Raw genomic sequence first — 15,550 nt, forward strand, 5'->3', positions numbered from 1 at the left:
CAGTTTAAATCTGCTTTGGACTATATTCACAGTTTTTTACATTCTTGCTGTAGCCTTGAACAAAGGTATGTGAGAATTGTGCCTTATTGCTGAGAGTACTTTTATTCTTGAGCCACACCAAAGACACTTCTGTTAGTTTATATATCTCTTGATATATTGTGCTTCTTGCCAAAATATGTTGCTCTTGTATTTTATAGTTTCACAGTATTACAGTGTAGCTAATGTTCCTAACTTCTAATATTTTAAGTAGGGTTTTATTCTGTTTAAAACAAATGCCAAAAGAAGTCCTGGGAAATATTGTACCTGACATTTTATTTCACTTTCCAGCTCCTGTCTGCTTCTCTATTAAAAAACCAAGAGAGATGGAAGGTTTATTGGAAATGAGAAGCGCTTTGCCTATAGAGGAAAGTTCGGATGAAGAAGAGTCCGAAGAGTCCAAAAAATCAGAAGCAAACAAAAAACAGGAATCTGTGAAAAAACCGGAACCCGTGAAGCGGGTGGAACCAACAAAGAGAGCAGAATCAAGTAGGAGACAGGAACAGAGCAGAAGACCTACAGACGTTTCAGACCGGAAAAGAACTCATGACTTTTCTGATAGAGAAAGGGAAAGAGAACGTGAAAGAGATAGAGAAAGAGAGAGAGAAAGAGAACGAGAAAGGGAGAGGGAGAGGGAAAGAGAACGAGAAAGGGAGAGAGATAGAGAGCGTGAGCGAGAAAGAGAACGCAAGAGAGCTGCTGCTTCTGAACGCCGTCGAATGGATGCAGATCGAAAACGCTATATGCCGGATACCAGGAAAGGGGAAATTGAGCACAAGAAGTCAGTACCTGATCGGAGGAAGCCTCAAGTGGAAGCAGAACAGCGGCAGAGTGTCCAGCACACAGAGCAGAAGAAGAAAGAAAGAGAAAAAGAGAAAGAAGAGATTCGAAAGGAGACGGAGGTCATTGATTTGACGGGCGAGCTGGCAGAGGAGAAGAAGCCAGCAGTTGATAAGGACAAGTGGGGTATGTTATTTATTTTTAAATTTTATTGCAAAACTGGTATTTCATTTTAAAGTTAAAAGAAGAAAAAAGATGATGCTACATAAATATTTTATACAACATTTCAGGAATTTTGTGAAATAAAATTGTGCAGTAACAGATATTTCCATGCTTTCATGCGTTAATTTTACTATATTCTTAGAGAAATGTATGGAGAAAATAGTCTCAAAATCAGTTGATAACTTACGTTTGCCGTATTAAAGAAAATTAAGTTACAGAATAACTAATTTTAACAGCTGTTCTACCTTTCTTGTAATAGTTAATGGCAGGGAGTATCATCAGAAGCAGTTTTATTGTATAGTTAAAAGAAACTGGAAGCTGCCACAAATAGCATAATAAAATATGGCAATGAATAATTTTGTATAAAAAGGGACTGATGTGTTTCGCAGATATGAATAACCTTTAGTAGTTGACCTGAGAAAAGATTATTGCTTAGAATTCTGCGTCTAGAGAAAAAGGCTGAGAGATAAATGTACTGAAATAATGTAGTATGATATGTTGGATTCAGCACGTTGATTAATGGGGCTATCAAAAGGAATCACCAACTGACAACAGGAGCTAGGTATTCGGTGGCAAAAAGATGATATGTATGTATTGTGACATGAAATCAAAGGGATAATTTAATTGCAATTATGTAACAGAGGATGGGGATGAAAGAAGACTAATGGAGTGAAAATAAATGTAAAATAAGAAAAAGTTGTTATGCAGAAAATTTATACCTAATATGGAAGAAAAGTGAAAAAGAAAGTTGAAAGCATCATTTGGGAGTATAGAGGAAGATGAGTACAAAGATATTCTCATGGTGAAAGATTAAAGTTTGAAGTGTTCGTTCATGGTCAATGGTTAGCCATTTAGGAGGCTACTGAATTGCTTGATGCCACAGTTGTGTTCCTCATTCTAGAAAGATTTTGTTGTTATTTGAATAAGCAGAGACATGAAAATTTCTTACAAATAATAACACAAATTCTACCATTTTAACACTATAATACAAAATCAGTGGTGTTTTTTTTTTTTTTGAAATGTCACAGAATTCATCATTTCCTCTGTTACGTGTAAAAATGTTGTAAATCTAAAGGCAGCTGTTCTCTAATATTGATCACTGATAATAAATTAATATTGATGTAGAATCTTGACTTTTTCGCGTATATTCGTTAAATGGCTTCACTTCTTGCATAGAGACGTGAAGCATTCAGGGTGAAGTCAGGTGAAAATAAGCTACTTCCAATAAACCCTACTCTGGTAAGAGTTTCATTCTTTAATGTCCCGTTCCCTGACACTTCAGCACAAAAAATTATGCAGGTTAGATGTTTACTGCAGTGTATCAGTTAAATTGCACAGTTTTGCAAGTTGCTTGTATGAGTATGGAAATAATCAAATACAACACTGTAACATTGTAAACATGAGAATGAACATGGTGCCTGTTCAGTTTGCTTGCATCGCAGCACAGGAGACATTACACCGTACCAACATCACTTTTGTCTCATGTGATATATGACAGAATTATTCATGCTGTATGAGAGTGTAATTGCTTCTTATGGAAACACTATTGCTGGTTTCACCAATTCACAAATTACCACCTTCAATCAACCTAAACCTCAAACTGTGCTAAAGATTTGGCTGTCACCACAAATTTAATTTCATTTCCAAAAAAGTGAAAGTAATATTTAATAATTAATGAAATAAACATTTACAAGCAAATTGAACATGTCATGCTGATTGATTTGACTGTGAAGCTGAAGTCTTGTATTTGGTGGTTTAAATACTATAAAAATGTGTAGTTCATTTGGAGAACTGTAATAACAATCTCTCAGAAGCATGTCGTTTTTTGGTATACTTTATTGTGCGAAGGTATTGGGAAGTGTGAGGTTTGCAGATAAAACTGTTACCTATATTCCACCTTGAAACAGTTTTGGTTTGTGGGTGACACTTCAGTGTGTTTTTTTTTCTTCCCAATACTTCCTCCTTCTCATTCTCTTGCTCCTGGCTATTCTGTTTCCACGATCCTACTTTTCTTCCACTGTGTCCCTGTACCTGTACCTTCCTGCATTGCTGCATATGGATTTTTTTTACTTATTCTGATTGTATTCCAAATCCCCACCCGCACCCTCCTGACCATGACTTCTTTTATTAAATTGTTTTCTGTTAATCCTGTTGTGTTCCATATCTGCTTGGTCAGTGTACTGCCCTCCATCCTTGGCAAATCTCAGTATTCTCCTCCATATGATTGCTTGTAATTGAATTGCTGAGGTCATCAGTCCCCTAGAACTTAGAACTACTTAAACCTAACTAACCTAAGGACATCACACACATCCATGCCCGAGGCAGGATTCGAACGTGCGATTGTAGCAGTCGCGTGGTTCCAGACTGTAGCGCCGCTTGGCCACTCTGGCCCGCATTTCACAAATGGCTCTCATGCTTCATAGTTTCATAGTCCTTTGTTCTGATGTTCACAACCTTAAAGAAGGCTCATGTCTAGTTTTTCTTGAATGCGTAATTCGTTTCTTCCACATTTTCCATCTGTGTCTTTATCCTATCATTTTGTATATTTTAGTGATTGTGCTTCTCATTGTTTCATAGATTTTTAAATTCATTCTCTTTCTTAGTTTCCTGGCAAACCCTCCATATTTTTCTTCTAGACAGCTTCTTCACATTCATTCATTCATCCACCACTTGTGTTTTCTTCTCCTGTAATGTAAATGTCTAGCTTAACCCTGTGATGTGGTCTTCTGTTTCGTATAATATACCATTTGGACTTCATTGTGTCCTCATCCTTCAGTCTTGTTTCTTGCAATGCCAGGATGCTGAAATGTCACCTTTAATGGTGTGGTTTAAGCAAAATCAAAAACGTGGAAGGACTTGGCCAGGATTTTAAGTACATGTCATTCACCATTTGAAAAACTTTATTACCACATATATAAAGAGAAACAATTTCTGGGATGAGCAAAAATTTCATTAAATTGCCATTAAAAGGGGAACAACAGAATGACATTTTCACTCTGCAGCGGAGTGTGTGCTGATATGAAACTTCCTGGCAGATTAAAACTGTGTGCCTGACCGAGACTCGAACTCGGGACCTTTGCCTTTCGCGGGCAAGTGCTCTACCAACTGCCAGGAAGTTTCAAGGGAATAACAGTGTGGATACCACAACCGTTATAAAATGAACCAGAGCCTTTTATCAAATTATAACTTTTTATAGATAACCCCTTAAACTGCAAACCTTTAAAGTCATGACCAAATGTTTTTATAATTTAAACCATGGACTCTACATATTTTAACAAAGCACACAGCTGAGAGAACAGTCATGAGCATAAGTAACTTAAATACAGGATGCCATTACTTATGAAAAGAATGTTACAAATTTGCCGCACTGGGCTGACTCAGCATTTAAACAACCATGGAACTAAGATGGAACATCCTGGACTTTAGACTTTAAAATAAAAGAAACCACACAAAATATTAGGAATAGGTGCGGCCTCTATCTCAAGCGAGAAACAAATTCTGGCACCATAGCCGACATTTGAATTCAGTGACTGAAGAAACAAATTCAATATTTGGCAATGTGGCCTTTTCTTTTCCCCTGTTAAAAAAATAAATAAACGTTCATTATGAAGGAACTTTACTCTGTGCAAGACCGGTCACAGCTAACAACGCATGCCCAGAACATTCGGCACAGGTAAATCCCATAAGTACAAGGTTTAAGCCTTGGAAAGCAGATTACATGCTTTCCTCTCACAAGAGTGGGTGGTAGCACCATACACAATAAATAGAACCCAACAGGACATTGACCTGACAAGATAAGGAATAACTAAAAACAATTTGTTTGCATGTAGGCACTGTTATGAAATACAGTCAACTGTGGTCAAACCAAGTGTGAGGTCCCCAAATCCAGTGCTGTTACAGCCCCAGGAATTAAAGGGGAGGGGAGAGGGCTGTTACATTAAGTTAACCACTAAACTAAAAGAATGATCAGTTGAGACCAGGAGTAGCTCCCCCCCCCCCCCCCAAAAAAAAAAAAAAAAAAAAAAAAAAAAAAAAAAAAAAAAAAAAAAAAAAAAAAACCCTTGGCCAAGTTTAAAAACACGTTACACTGTCAGAACAAGTGGTTCCAAATGCATGGAATAACTGTGTACTTAGGTCATCAGAATGAGAGAAACAGCAGTTACGTAACTGATTTAGTAGATTACTATTAAGTTAGTTAGCGAATGGTGACCTCCACTGGTCACTTATGCCTTTAGAATGAGGAAAACAGCAGTTACATGAAACAGTTAACAGATTAAAATTTTGTAACTTGCCAAGCAGCAACCTTCTTGGTGAAGGTGGTGAGGCCAGTGAGGGATATAGAAGCACAGCTGTAAAAGCAGTACAGTCAGAGAGTCCTGTAAAGCAGTATATCGTACTGTCCATGATGCTGGTACAGACTAAATGTACATGTCCACCATTACACGCTCAACACTGCCACAGTTGCAGCAGTCAGGGAGAAGGGCAAGTTTGATTAACATTATAGTATTCATGCACTATGGATATTGCAAAGAATGGTAGAAAAGAAAATAATTCCAGAAGTACTGCCGAGCATGGACTAAGAAACCTAAACAGCAAGGAATTTGCAACTCAGCTTGCCTCCTCTTCAATTTACAATCACACCAGGGACGAGACAGGTGGGGCAGTGAGGCTATTACACAGTGGGAACAATCATGCTCACGTGTAAAAGTTCAATCTACCCTTTCAGACAAAGAGTTGATTTCTAGGAGCCAAAATTAACACTAAGAGAACAAGCAACAAGAGGGTTTAATATTGGAGCCATGTATCACCTCTCATACACAACTAGATTATTACACAGAAAATTAATCAATTCCGGAAGACTACACTACGAAAGCCGTTGTGCACACACAAACATTTTCAATGTCCTAAGTCAGTCTGCCTCGCCACAAATTTGAGCCACGTCACCCCCCCCCTGACACCAAGATAGGAGGATGTTGCCGATCAAGAAACACTTGTCTCAGCTCATTAGTCCCCGAGGCAGTGTCTTGCTTCCACGATTGTGACATCACCACAACACCCCTAAATAAACAGTGAACTGTATACTTTGGCCTCAAACTCGTATGGACGAGGCAGGCAATTTGTAAAAGGAAAGGGAGCTGACACATCTCTCATAGGACACTTCCATCGCATCCCCCTCAGATTTAGTGGTAAGAGGGTGCAGTTGACAGCCCTTCAAAAACTGAACACAGATCAAGCATGAAAACAGAAGAATGTATACTGAACTTCGGGGAAAGGAGGGGGGGGGGGGGGGAAGAAGCAAAATAGAAATATTTAGTACTCTCAAGAACAAGAAATGCAATATAGAGCAGCTGGGCAGAGAAATGACGATGTTGTTATGGTGTTGGACTGCCAAGCTGGCGAGCCTTGCTCAAACCTCCCTCGTGCCAATTTTTGTATTTTGCTGTCTGCCTTATCGAAATTTGTGTCTGTGTCATGGTGTAACGTCCATTTGCAACAGTGCAGTGTAAGGTTGGGACCTATAATGACAGTTGATTCTGCAGACGTACTCTATTAGCAGCTACAAGGAAGTGGTTTTCAAATAGGAACCCCAAACACGATGACAACTCAACCAAATCTTCTATCGGAAAACACTTCTGGTGTGTCATACATGGCATTAGTGACAGTTCGTGTATCATATGATAGAAATCTCTCATTGATGCACCTAATTTGTATGACTGGCAGGTGAGTGAGATATGTTATTCTTGCCAGAAATAGGTGTTTGTATGAATGTGGATGTTATCACTTCTAAGGAAATGATGAAAACATAATAGTTCATCACATAAGCTGCAACAAATGAACTCAACAGTTTCACAATCACATAGTTTCTTCGAGCTCTGTCAAAACATAGTTTTTAACGTTTTTGAAGTTGCATTCCATTTTGGCAGTCTTGACTATTGAATTCCTTCATTGTAATATAGTTCACATCCGTTTATTTGTTGTTTTCATTTCTGTGAGATATTTGTGTGGTATTTCGCCTGCTCTCACTATTTATCACATTTACTTGTGACGGTAATGTGTTCTTACCATACGACTCATACTCTATAACCAATGCATAGTGTGATAACAGCCATGACTACAGAGGGAGAACAGACATTTCAGTGACCTGCTGGACAGTTCATAATGTTGTGGGAAGAAAAAAAAGGGGGGTCGTGAGAGAGTGTTGACGGGTTCGCCTGCTTGGCAGTTAAACACAATGACCACTTACCCATGATGCCGTTAGTGTATCAGGCTGCTCTTTATTGCACTTCTTGTTCTTAGACTGTTCACTGTTTCTGTTTTGCTTGTGTGCTTGTTGGGCTGTGCACTGGGCCATCTTACCACTAAATCTGAGGGAGGTTGCGATGGGGAGTATCTCTTGTCAGATGCTAGTTCCAAATTCCTTCTTACTGTCCAGAACTGACTTTAGTTTGCCAAATTTGATCATGGTCTGTATGTTAATGGTGCCCAATTTAAAGGCTGAGTTTGGTATTATTTTCTATGCCCAGTTGATTATGAATGCTAAGGTATTGGGGAGCTCTGACTCTACCTTCACATTTGATGTCGTCTCCCCAGAATCCGAAAGCTTGCTTCCGCTAACTAAGGTTGCTAGGGGCTAAGTACCTCCTGACGGAGGATTAGGTCCCATGTGCTCCTTGGTTACTTTCAAATTTGAAATATTAATTAAGCTACCACAGTAGCGAACAACTGAGGTAGTGAACCCCAGAGGATGGATACAGGGCTGCTCGTAATGAGAACTGAAACCCTTTGGAGATGCTGTTCTGGAGTACAGATGTTGCAGGTTTAGGTCCTGTCACAGCCATGACATTGTAGGTACCGTGTCTAGATGAAATTCAAGTTTTTTTCACTGGAGAAAGTTCTTGCACTTTCCCAGCCATGTAGATTCTCACTTTCACCTGCTTTTGTAGCTGGTGATTTTCTTCATCTGACTCCCTTGGGGAGAAGAGGTGAGGCGGGCTCCTTAGTCAGTACCGTTGTCTAGAGCCAGACAAATCCAGTTTTTTTAAATGGGGTGTTACTCCTTCCCCGCATCATTTTTTAGCTAGGCTTGGGACCAACTATGGAAGATTTTGAAAGTGGCTTTACTATTGTGGGAACATGGAATTTTTTGTCAGGAAACTAGGAACCTTTTGAAAAACATGAAGAGGCAAATATTCATTTCATGCAGTAGCAAAGGAAATATTGAAACCCACCGGGTTGCACCTCAATACTGTATTGGACAACTCTTTATTTCCACAGATTGGTGCAAGTATGTGTTTCAAAGCTGGTATAATAATGATGCTAACAATTAATAATGGTATGGAAAAGAATCTGTTATGCTTAGCTGACATGGCAGGTCTTGGCAGTATGGGTATTCTGAAATCCCTTCGAAATTTATTGTAAAGCAACTATCTGTGACAGCAGGAAATGTGGTCATTTGTCAGATTTTACTGTTGTACTGAAGGCAATTTTTCTTCCATATTCAAATATATACTCACAGTTTTCACACAAAAATGATGGATCAGCACCATAATGTCTCACGGGACTGCTTTAAAATTACAGCACCATTTCCTTATGAAAATCTTTCAACAATATACGGTTGCACAACTATTTTTTTATTTCATTGATTATAATTAATAGATTCAATGTAAATGTTCCTCTTTTTAATTCTGTAAGTAAATGTGATGTTTGCATCCAATAAATACAAAGTAATTGATAAGTGTATTTTCATGTTCGACGTAACACTGAAGCTATTGAAATATGACAAAAATAAGGAACATATGAAACTTCAAAAGTAGGCCACCAGAAAAATAACACTGAAATTGGCAACAAGTATCAGTGAAATTGGCTACAAAAGAAATGATCTTTTGCTGTACCCACTGACAGGGAAAAAACTTTGTATGTCACGTGTTAAATATGCCATTATGTCGTAGTTTTTGTAGAACCAGATATGATGTGGACATTGTGATGGTATTTCAGCTGAAGAACGTCTGAAAGACCGTTTAGCAGCTGCTGCACGTGAGAAGATAGCAGCAGCAGCGAGAGAGAAGCAGATTCAGTTGGAGAGAAAGAGAAGAGCTGCAGCATTCCTTAATATGATTCGTAAAGATCATCCCTTGCCTACAACACCAGTTATAGGTATGTTAATTGATTATTAAAACTCTGTTTTGTTTCACATGAACAGATACATTATTGATTTTGACACATTCATTGTTGCAAGATATCCATATACAAATATGTTTCCTAAATGTACATTTATACTTCGCATGTCACATTATGGTTTGTGGCAGAAGTGACATTGTGAGTACCACTTTCATTTTCTTTCCTTCTCTTTCGTGTGCAAGTAATGTGCAGGAAAGACAACTGTAAAGCCTTTGTATGTGTTTTAATATCTGAATTTACCACCATAGTCATTTTGTGAGGTGTGTTTGAAGAGGTAGTATGTTGTTTGACTTTTCTTTAATAGAAACTCAACAGGAATCTCTTCTGTGAAAGAAAACATTGTCTGCAGTAGGCTGTACAATTATCATTTATTTGTTGTGCATTGTCCAGTTTTGATACCATCATTTTCAATAACCTTATTTTTCAAATACTTTTTACTAAACCTAATGGCTTCTTTGAGTTTAAACGTTTTATCCATTCCCAGTGGTTCAGGCTTTGAAGCTCAGCCACCCTGGCTTGATAAGATCACTGCAGCTGTTCATGGCATTTATAGAATTCAACACATGCAGTGACCACATGCGTCCAGTTGTAACAATACACCTATTGTCAAAAGAAAGTCACTCTTGTTCTTGCAGAAGAGCTAACTGACATTGTGATACATATGAGGGGGGTATCTACAATAAGAAAAGAGTCTTACAAACCTCTGTGTCGACCACCCAGAACGCCACAAAATGTTTGCACAGCCATTTCTCATAAGCAGCTCATTGTGGCAGTGTAGGGAGTGAACAACCAGCAGCTGAGCCTTGGTGAAATAGCCAACTGTTACAACAAGGCTGTATGTGCCTGCTGTTCTTGCAGAAATGACTGGAGTAAATCCTCCATGAAAGAACTAAATTGCAGAAAAACCACAGAGTCAAAAAGGTAAAAATTTGACCCAAATTCGACTCTCAACGATGCTGTTAGTGGTCTAACTAATAACAAGAGAAAATACATACAATTCATTGACCCATGGAGGGACATCAACAAGAATACAATGAAAGCAATTTGACATAGATGTTGAGTCACTGAGAGCAAAAAAAAAAAAAAAAAAAAAAAAGAAACAAATAAGCTTTCGGCCAGAAAGCCCTTCATCAGCATTAGATAGTGCACATGCACATGCGCACACACACATGGAAATGCAACACACAGTCACAGTCTCTGACTGCTAAGGCCAGACTGCAAGCAGCATTGCATGCCGGAAGAAGCAGCCTGAGTGGTGGGGATAAGGAGGTAGCTGGGGCAGGAGGGGGAGAGAGACAGGCTAGGGGTGGGGGACGGTAAAGTGCCGCTTGTGGGACCATTCAGGGCCAAGGTGGGGGAGAGTAGGATAGCTAGGTTCCATTTGTTGGTTAGATAGGGGTGGGGTGAGGGGGGGGGGGGGGGGGTGCAGCAACCGGAAAGGAGAGAACTAAAAGGACTGTGAATGCCTTGATGGAATAGAGGGCTGTGTAATGCTGGAGTGGGAACAGGAAAGGGGATATGCGGCTGAAGGACAGTGACTATAATGACTTCTCTCTCTTTCTGGTGCCCCCATCTGGCTCTATATCTAACCTCCTAATTGCAACTAGCTGCTCTGCTGTCTGTCCATCTCCTCCCTGTATGCTTCCATAAACAGCACTTTACCTTCCCTTACCCCTACCCTGCTTTCGCTCCCTCTCCCTGACCCAGTTTCCTTCTTATCCCCATCTCCGCCCCTCAGATAGTTTCTCCCTTCATGTGCTACTGCTCACAGTCTGGCCTTGTCAGCCAGACGCTGTGTGTGTGTGTGTGTGTGTGTGTGTGTGTGTGTGTGTGTGTGTGTGTGTGTGTGTGTGTGTTACCTAATTCCAATGAAGGCCTGTTTGGCCAAATGCGTAATTGTTTGAGTCTTTTTGTTTTGCCTATCTTCGACTCAACATCTCTGTTATGTGGTGTTCTTTGAGTATTGTGGTTATTAAATCCTGGATTTTTCATTGTTTGAGGAAAGAAATTTATACATCTTGGACACATTTCACAACTGAAGGCCTGGTGGCTGTGCATGCCTGTATAAAGATGGTGCCCTTGTCAGGTGTCACTGGTGTAGAGCTGCACGCACACACCAGAGCTGGTGATAATGCTCAGTAACCCCGAATGGCGGCCACATCGAGTAGCTGCGAGTGTGTCGTTTGAATGTCGGCATGCACTATGCTTGCCACAGTGGCCCAATATAGCATCCATTGTGAATTGTAATTGTAGTAAACGGCGGGTTACTACACATGCTCCTGTACACATTTCAGTCCACATAAATCTTTTACACACTCCTATCTTAACGTCAAAATCATCTTCAAATAATTAGAGAAGTATCTGTTAATTACCATTATTCATCTCAACAAATACACAAAAATCGCTCTATATTCCGTAACTTCTCCTACATTATTGATCTTGTTACGTGTGTCATCATTATATTTAATATTGTTATGTAAACATGTCCCAACTCATCTACTTACACATTTTCCTGTGCATCACAGCCGTATGTTGTTAAGTTATTCCAGTTCTCTAAAGTTTTTCTGTTCTTCCATTATTCATGAAACAATTCTACAATATTACGTTTGATTCTTTACTGATACTAATTAATGTCACTCAGAAAATTGGTAGAGCACTTGCCCGCGAAAGGCAAAGGTCTTGACTTAGAGTCTCGGCCCGACACACAGTTTTAATCTACCAGGAAGTTTCATATCAGTGCACACTCCGCTACAGAGTGAAAATCTCATTCTCGAAACGTCACTCAGTATTTTACTAGATGTTTCGTTTCAGATCTGGCTCTTGTCCCTTTTCTTTCTAACACTAATACTTCTATAGTCTTTTGGCATTGAACAATACAAACTCTTAGGTATTTCAATTACTACATTAATGTGAACTTCGTACTATTGTGATGCATATGCTGTAGATTTTACTAAACTGTTCCTGATTGAAATATTTGTACAACCAGTACTTGCTCTACTTAGTAATTACCACAACTTTCTTCCCCAATGTATAGGAAAGGGAGAGGAGTGAAACTTCAAACAAAAAGTAAAGCTCTAATCAGCTGGAATTGTACCATTCGCCAGCTGATATCTCATCAGAATAATTGTTGGTTCGCTACAGCTACTCTGAATCTACCCGTTGGCCTGTTTTATCCTCATCTTCAAGTCGATAATACTTTTTCGTGTTTCCAGCATGTCCTTCATACTCACTCCTCCCAAGTTGTGTCATTCCCAGGTGGGTATTCAAATAATACCATAAAATATTGACTCTTGGCTAAGCAAGATCTCATATGGTGCAAATCCTTTGGAATCATGTGGTTGATGGTTCCCGACATGTTCAAATTCCTCCAAATATTCCTTTGTGGCAGTACATTTTACACAATCAATTCAGTTCTTGCATCATCTGTTCTGCAGTGATTGAAGGCTGGCTTATATGTAGAGGTGGTAATTAGTTTTGTTTGATGTTTTTCCAGTGCCCTGTCATCTTTATATTTCCGGCCTGTGTTAGTCTGGATGCACCTGTTATTACTGTCAACTAACATAACAGCATTACCTTACCTCACTGTACTAATTCTTCTATTAGTCTCTTTGGTTTTGTTCTCTAGTTGTGTTCCTCCTTGTAAATGGTTGATATCGTGCATAACTCTCGTTGTCTTCTTGCTTCTGCACTGCTACTGCCGGCCTTAAATTTGTCGCAAAGTTGCGGATTGTTAGGCGTTGCAAACTTGACATTGTGTTGTGGTCACAGTGAGAAACAGATACAAACAAATGTATCATTTGAAGTAACGCCTTTAAATCTCATGTCTTCACATTCAACATAGTAACAAGAAGATGCGATGTACTCACTAATGCAAATTGCGTGTAATCACAAGTTTTTCTCGGTAACCAAGCATACAAACAAACAAATAAATCAAAGCAAAATGCACTGACAGAATTAACGTCATGGAACTTTGCACTGCAGCAAGAACAACATTTCACAGTGGTCCTGGCGGCCAGTGTGTGAACCCTGTTTGATATCTGCTAATTGATCAGCTGATCATTTTATGTTTGGCATGATTGTCGCTTGTTGTTGCTGCAGAGCCACCTCCGGGAAAGTGGATCACCAACCTCAATTGATACCCAGAGCGCTGTCCATGTATTGTGCCGGGAAATGCACCCACCCTCCAGAACATGTTTAGCATTGAGCCAGAGCCGACGAAGATTCCGGTTGAGGCTGCTTGGTGATGAGCAAAAATTTGGTCTGGTTGTTGGAAGATGTGGATTTGAAGATTGTAGTATGATGAGCGCTGGTTTCCCTCTGTCAATGGAGACAGTGTTCATCTTGCCATTTATGAGGATTTCAAATTTTTTCTCACCTCTTTTAAAGATGTGATGTGGAAGAGTATAAGGTGGTATCAGTGGCCATTTGATGCTGCCATCTCTTCACAACATTACAGGTGTACAGTATTGTAACTCTCGGTGTATTGAGGGTTGCACTTTATCATGGTGTAATGGTGGTTGCAGTCGTATCTGTATCTTCCTTTCCGTGAGGTGGGCAATAAATTCTGGTATATTAGTGTCAACCATTGAAAATGCACATGAATTTGTGAACTTGCTTGGAAACTGTAGGACTTCCCCATATATTAGCTCTGCTGGTGAGGCGTCCAGCTCCGGTTTGCACATGTTGCGTAGGTCGAGCAAAATAAATTGTAAGGCAGATGTTCATTGAGATTCATAGCACATTAATGCAGCTTTAAGCAACCAGTTTCAAAATTTGGCCAGTCCGTTACTGGCAGGGCTGTAACTTGTTGTTCTGTGGTGCACTGCGCTACAAAAATTACTCAGTTGGACAAGACAATCAAAATGAGAGACCCAGTGAAACACAAATCCAATAGCTAGTGTATTAGCAAAAATATTAACCACCAGATTGGCTTCTCGTCAGCCTGTGAAACGACCCATTACTGTCCACTACATCTTATGGATGTAGTGGACTTACAACATCATTATGAGGATGTGCGAATCATGCTGTTGTGCCTAGAGAATTACCTACCAGCCAATGAACGAGGTGAGATATCTTGGTGTGTTGGAATTATATGCATGCACAAGCCTATGTTTGACTGTCCAGGTCACATAAAATGGCTATTAGTGTAATAGTTACCATCATGCTGGGGTGGCTAAGTTATGTAACCTTTCGAAGACTTTCTTGCGTAGTGCTGAAGAAATGAACAGATGATTTTTCCTGTTAGAAACCTCACAGTACAACTTGGTGCTTGTTGCTGAAATGTCAGCAGGCTTGTGTTGAAGACCAGACGTGGTATCTGGTAAAAAAATCTGGTACTTGTTTAAGAATCTTGAAGTTCCCTGTCAGTATCTATAGTGCTTGGGCTAGCTGCCCAAGTCAACTGTCTTTGTGATAGTGCTACCTGGGACAGGCAGTCTGTCACTGCATTGCCATTCCTCATATGTGCCTTAAAACAGTGGTGAATTGTGCTATGAATTTCAGTTGATTTTATCATCTCGGGGGGAACATTTTTAATTTTTTCCCCCCAAAAGGCATAGGTTAGGGGTTTATGGTCTGTTTAAATGACAAAACCTCTTGCTTTCAACTGTGTCTGAAAATATTTATCGGTCCACAAACTGCCTGCAACTTGCTGTCATATGTTCTCCATTGTTGCTGAGCCAGAGTGTGTTTTTGTGAAAAGAATGTGAGAGGCTGCCAGGCAACACCTGCATACTGTTGCAGTGCAGCACTGATTCTCATTTGGATAGCGTCTACTATGAGCACGAGAGGTGTTTCTAAAGCCAGAAGTGGAAGAAGGGTTGCATCTGCTGCACTTTTCTTAGCTGCTTCAAATACGTTACCCATTCACTCTGTCCACGGCTCCAACATTTTGACTTTAACCTTAGAACCAGCTAAAGCTATGGGCTCTTCAGTCCTGCCGCATGAGGTGGGCTATGTTGATAAAAGTTAAAGAACTGTGAAGATTCCTTGGAGTTCTTGATAGTTTCTGGTCATGAAATAAATTTTACTTTTTGTGATAATAGCATTGATCTTGCTGGTGATATGAAGTGGCCAAAAAAGGTAATCTCTGCCTGGCCATAACACACTTTGAGGTGTTCAGCACTACTCCGTACTTGTCAAGTCACATAAGTATCACAGTCAGGTGTTGTTTCGTGTTATTCTGGGGTTGCTGCATAAAATCTCTCTCTCTCTCTCTCTCTCACACACACACACACACACACACACACACACACACACACACACCTGCGAACTCCAGCATCTCGGGCAAGATATGCAAAGCAATATTGTGAACCTTTTAAAACTGAATCTATAA

At 39.8% G+C, this 15,550-nt stretch overlaps 1 protein-coding gene across 3 annotated transcripts in view; it reads left to right on the top strand.

Moving 5' to 3' along the window:
- Positions 1-15,550, top strand: part of LOC126284710 (splicing factor, suppressor of white-apricot homolog) — a 151,936-nt gene that overhangs the window by 94,059 nt on the left and 42,327 nt on the right. For all 3 annotated transcript variants that reach the window (XM_049983840.1, XM_049983842.1, XM_049983841.1), the window contains exons 10-11: positions 328-1,002; positions 9,034-9,192. In XM_049983840.1, coding sequence (XP_049839797.1) covers positions 328-1,002; positions 9,034-9,192 — 834 coding nt within the window. The remainder of the gene's footprint in view (positions 1-327; positions 1,003-9,033; positions 9,193-15,550) is intronic.

The sequence above is a fragment of the Schistocerca gregaria genome, chromosome 8 (assembly GCF_023897955.1).
Source record: "Schistocerca gregaria isolate iqSchGreg1 chromosome 8, iqSchGreg1.2, whole genome shotgun sequence".
Classification (NCBI taxonomy): domain Eukaryota; kingdom Metazoa; phylum Arthropoda; class Insecta; order Orthoptera; family Acrididae; genus Schistocerca; species Schistocerca gregaria.